At 39.7% G+C, this 4,220-nt stretch overlaps 1 protein-coding gene across 1 annotated transcript; it reads left to right on the top strand.

The window, feature by feature from the left end:
• Positions 1-923: 923 nt before the first annotated feature.
• On the top strand, positions 924-3,318 carry LOC138869246 (uncharacterized). The gene is made up of 3 exons (XM_070146849.1): positions 924-1,243; positions 1,468-1,615; positions 3,277-3,318. Exons 1-3 carry the CDS (start codon positions 924-926, stop codon positions 3,316-3,318), a joined length of 510 nt encoding a protein of 169 aa, XP_070002950.1.
• The last annotated feature ends 902 nt before the right edge of the window (positions 3,319-4,220 follow it).

The following is a 4,220-nucleotide window of genomic DNA, read 5'->3' as shown; positions in this document are numbered from 1 at the left end:
GGCTGCTAAAGGATTATGATATCACTAGTTTGTATCATCCCGGAAAGGTCAGTATGGTGGTCGATGCCTTGAGTAGAAAGGCGATGAGTATTGGTAGACTTACATTTAATCCTATTAGTGAGAGACCGCTTGCATCAGATGTTTAGGCCTTGGCCAATCAGTTCATGAGGTTAGATGTTTCCGAGCCTGGTCAGGTTTTCGCTTGTGTGGTTTCTCGGTCTTTCTTATTTGATCACTTTAGAGAGCGTTAGTATGATGACCCCCATTTGCTTGTCCTTAAGGACACAGTTCAGAATGATGATGCCAAGGAGGTTCCTATTGGAGATGATGGGGTGTTCCGGATGTACGGTCGGATTTGTGTGCCCAATTTAGATGGGTTACATGAGTTGATTCTTGAGGAGGACCACAGTTCACGGTAATCCATTCATCCGGGAGCCACAAAGATGTATCAGCACTTGAGGCTGCACTATTGGTGGAGGAGGATGAAGCAACACATAATGGAGTTTGTAGCTCGATTCTTGAATTGTTAGCAGGTGAAGTATGAACATTAGAGGCCGAGCAGTTTTCTTCAAAGGCTTAAGATTCCGAAGTGAAAATGGGAGCGTATCACCATGGACTTCGTAATTGTGCTCCCACGAACTTCAAGGAAGTTTGATGTTGTTTGGGTGATTGTGGATTGGTTGACCAAATCTGCGCATTTCATTCCAGCTATGTCTACCTATTCTTTAGAGCGGTTAGTTGATAATTATATCCGCGAGATTGTTTGCCTTTACGGTGTGCCGGTGTCTATCATTTCAGATTGGGGCACACAATTTACATAACAGATTTGGAGAGCAATATAGTGAGAGCTAGGTACGCGAATTGAGTTGAGTACAACATTCCACCCTCAGACGGACGGACAGTCCGAGCGCACCATTCAGATAATGGAGGATATGCTACGTGGTTGTGTCATGGATTTCGGGGGTTCTTGGGATCAGTTTCTGCCTCTTGTAGAGTTTTCCTATAATAACATCTACCAATTGAGTATTCAGTTGGCTCTGTATGAGGCTTTATATGGGAGATGGTGTTGGTCTCCGATTGGTTGGTTTGAGCCAGATGAGTCTAGGTTATTGGGTACTGACTTGGTTCAAGATGTTTTGGACAAGGTTAAGTTGATTCAGGATCGGCTTCACACGACAGAGTCTAGACAAAAGAGTTACGTTGATCGGAAGGTTCGTGATTTTTCTTACATGGTGGGAGAGAAGTAATTTCTCAGAGTTTTGCCCATAAAGAGTGTTATAATGTTCTGGAAGAAGTTCAAGTTGAGCCATTGGTATATTGGGCCTTTTGAGGTTCTTGGGAGGATTAGGGGGGTGGTTTACAAGCTTTTATTGTCTCCTAGTCTATCGAGTATTCATCTAGTGTTTCATGTTTTCATGCTCGGGAAGTATTTTGGTGATCTATCTCATTTTTTGGACTTCATCACAGTTCAGTTGGATGGGATTTGACTTATGATGTGGAGCCGATGGCCATTTTGGACCGGCAGGTTCAGAAGTTGAGGTTAACGAATAAAGCTTTGGTGAAGGTGCAGTGGAGAGGGAAGACATTTGAGGAAGCTAATTGGGAGACCGAATGGGTGATGCGCAGCAGAATTCCATTCCTATTTGAGACTCCATGTATGATTCTAGACCTGTTCGAGGATGAACGTTTGTTTAAGAGGCCGGTCGTTTTGAGTATTATAACCATGTTCCCCTATTTATGACTTTTTATATTCTCATTTGTTGTTATGTGACTTTCCATGGTGGTTGTTTTGGTACCGGGGATGTTTCAGAATGAACTGGGATAGTTAGTCCCAAGGTTGGAAGCTTAAATTGAAAGAGTTGAAAATGTTGACTTTGTGTGAATAGCTAAAAATGGAATTTTGATCATTCTGATAGCTCCGTAAAGTAATTTTGGACTTAGGAGTGTTTCCAGATATTGAATTGGAGGTTTGTAAATAATTTTGGCTTGAATTGGCGAAAGTTGGAAAAGTTGAAGTTTGGAGAGTTGAGGAGTTTGACCAATAGTTGACTTTGTGGTTACTGGTCTCGGATTTTGGTTCCTGAAGTTGGAATAGGTCCGTTATGTCATTAATGACTTTGTGTGCAAAATTTGGTGTCAATCCGAGTTGGTTTGTTAGGTTTCAGCATCGATTGTAGAAGTTAAAAATTCATTAATTTCAATAGGCTTCAATTGGGGTGCGATTGATGTTTTTGATGTTGTTTGAGGCCTTGACTAAGCTCGCATCATATTTTGGGATGTGTTGTTATGTTTAGTTGAGGTCTAGAGGCCTAGGGTTGAATTTGGATGGTTAATGGATAAAAAATGGGACTTGAAGCATTGTTGAGATTGTGGACTTTCTGCTATGATCGCACCTACGAGGGGATTGGTCGCAGGGGAGGCTGGGTGAGCACAGGTGCGGGAAGTGAGAAGGGAGTTGGGAAGCGTAGGTGCGGAAGAGAAATTCGCAGAAGCGAAAGAGTATCCGCGCAAGGTATTCCACAGAAGCAGAGCTGGGCAGTAGGGATGGTGATCGTAAAAGCGATGGGATTATCTGCAGATGCGGTCTCACATGTGAGAAGATGGGACCGTAGTAAAAGTATAAGAGCGGGGTGAATTGTAGCATTTTGAATTTCTAGTCGACTACTCTTCAGACCTAGTCGACTAATGCGGAAACAGCCTGTACCAAAACTGCTAGTATTTCAATTTAAACAAATACTACTCACAACAAACAGTAAATGTGTATAATAAAATATGAGAGTAATAAAAAAATGACACTAGGAATTTTATACTGTTTCGGAACAAATGTGATATCCTAATCCAGTATCCTTGGGTTGTAAGGATGTTATCTCTTAAGCTCTTTGTAATTTGGGTTAAGTACAACTTATGTGATTTTCAATGTTCACCACCAATGTTTACAGGGTTGATTTTCACTCGCTGACCAACAACGAACAAGGGTTGATTTTCACTCGCTCACCAGAAATGACCATTTGGTTTTCACTCGCTCACCAAGGAAATGAACAATGACACAACCTCTCGGACACACTGCCTCTCCAATATTTTCTGTCTCTCCTCTCTCTTTTGTGCACACAGTAAATCTACTAAAAGTGAATTACAATGCTTGTTAAGAGTAGAATGAAAAACTTGTAGTTGGGTAGAGAAATGTATAGAAGGTTGCGTAGATCTTCTTCTCAGTTGCTCTTCTACTTATATTGTTGAGTTCAAGATGATTGTTCCTGATTTTTCTTATTAATGCAGAATATAATGGTCAATGTGATATATGATGGATTTCCTTCTTAAGTAATTCTTCTTTGTGCTCCTTTAACATATTCTTCCTAATCTCGATTCTTTCCCACAAATAAATATTCTTTCCTTGTGTAGTAAATCCCCAGCAATAATTTGTATTCTATCCAAATTGCTTCTTCTTTTCTTCATAACTATAAATTTCCTTTCCAAGCTTTGCTCCTCTTCCTTTATGGTCAATCTTCTGCAGCTTCATTATTTTCCTTCTTCTATCCTTGTCTGTAAACACTTTTGAATTTCAGCTTGATGCTTGCCTCTTGACTCGTGGAAATAAAATCTCGCTTCGTCTCCTTCTTTCCTTTGAAGATTTATTTGTTTCTTCCCTTCTTTACATAGATCTTGGAAATATAATTTATTTCCATATCAAAAGCTTGAAGTGACTTGGCAAATCTTTTTAATAGTCTTTCCTTGAAATTGCAGAAAAACCCAAAACTTCTTTTTCAAACTCATAGTATATATATCCAAAATTGAATAGGATATTATTCCCATTAATACTTGTTAAATATTCTTCCGGCTATGCAAGTATGAGCTGTTATGTAGACAACCCAAGAGAATTTCAAAACCCTCTTCCTTTGACTTTGTATCTTGAATATTGTCTTCAATATGAAGATCTCTATATATGTGATGACCCAAAAGGTCATCACTTGTGTCGCAAGTGAATTCAGTGTTTCGAGGCTTAAAACCCTCCCTTTTACCCCACCTTAATTTACGTGCGTGGTCCGAACCTATATCCGGAAAGCCTTCTATGTTAAAATATGAGAAATAGAAATTTTATAGTTAAAAATTTGATTATGGTTGACTTTGGTCAGCATTTTTAACAAACGAACAAGGATTCGTATTCCGACAATTCCGGGAGGTCCGCAGTATAATATGGGACTTGGGAATATGCCCGAAAATAA

This window comes from Nicotiana sylvestris, chromosome 5, assembly GCF_000393655.2.
Source record: "Nicotiana sylvestris chromosome 5, ASM39365v2, whole genome shotgun sequence".
Lineage (NCBI taxonomy): Eukaryota > Viridiplantae > Streptophyta > Magnoliopsida > Solanales > Solanaceae > Nicotiana > Nicotiana sylvestris.
Note: the sequence above shows the minus strand (reverse complement) of the source record. Positions and strands in the feature narration are given on the sequence as shown.